The following is a 448-nucleotide window of genomic DNA, read 5'->3' as shown; positions in this document are numbered from 1 at the left end:
GAGGAGACTAGTGGGAGCAATTCATAAAATTTAAATTACCTTACATAATCTTTTATTCATATAAAAGGTCAAAATTAAATATTCATCTTTGTTCTTATTTAGTTTTTATTCATAATCATAAACTTAACTTTGCCATCCAGCTAGACTTGAAGGGGAATGAGGAAAATATGGAACCCAAAGAACCTCAGTGAGAGCTGAGATTGCAGGGTTTAATGAGTAGATGGGGTAGAAGTGCTCTCCTGGGCTACAGAAGGTATGGTTTGATGGATAAAATGCCCACACGTCAAAAGAAAGTAGAGTTGTCCACAGTCGGAAATTGTGATCTTCTTGCTGGTCTTGCCATTCCTGGACCCAAAATACTCCATGGCTTCCACAATGTTCATAACTTCTTTTACCTTCCCAAAGACCACATGTTTGCCATCCATCCTTTTTTTTTTTTTTTTTTTTT

The 448-nt window shown here is 36.4% G+C and overlaps 1 protein-coding gene across 1 annotated transcript in view; it reads right to left on the bottom strand.

The window, feature by feature from the left end:
- Positions 1 to 209: 209 nt before the first annotated feature.
- LOC110338997 (peptidyl-prolyl cis-trans isomerase A-like) overlaps positions 210 to 448 on the bottom strand; it is an 831-nt gene continuing 592 nt past the window's right edge. The window contains exon 2 of the mRNA XM_021222457.1: positions 210 to 426. Within this exon, the coding sequence (XP_021078116.1) occupies positions 210 to 426 (217 nt within the window). The remainder of the gene's footprint in view (positions 427 to 448) is intronic.

This window comes from Mus pahari, chromosome 22 (genome assembly GCF_900095145.1).
Source record: "Mus pahari chromosome 22, PAHARI_EIJ_v1.1, whole genome shotgun sequence".
In the NCBI taxonomy this organism is placed as follows: domain Eukaryota; kingdom Metazoa; phylum Chordata; class Mammalia; order Rodentia; family Muridae; genus Mus; species Mus pahari.
The sequence above is the reverse complement of the archived record's forward strand: the minus strand, read 5'-3'. Positions and strand labels throughout refer to the sequence as shown.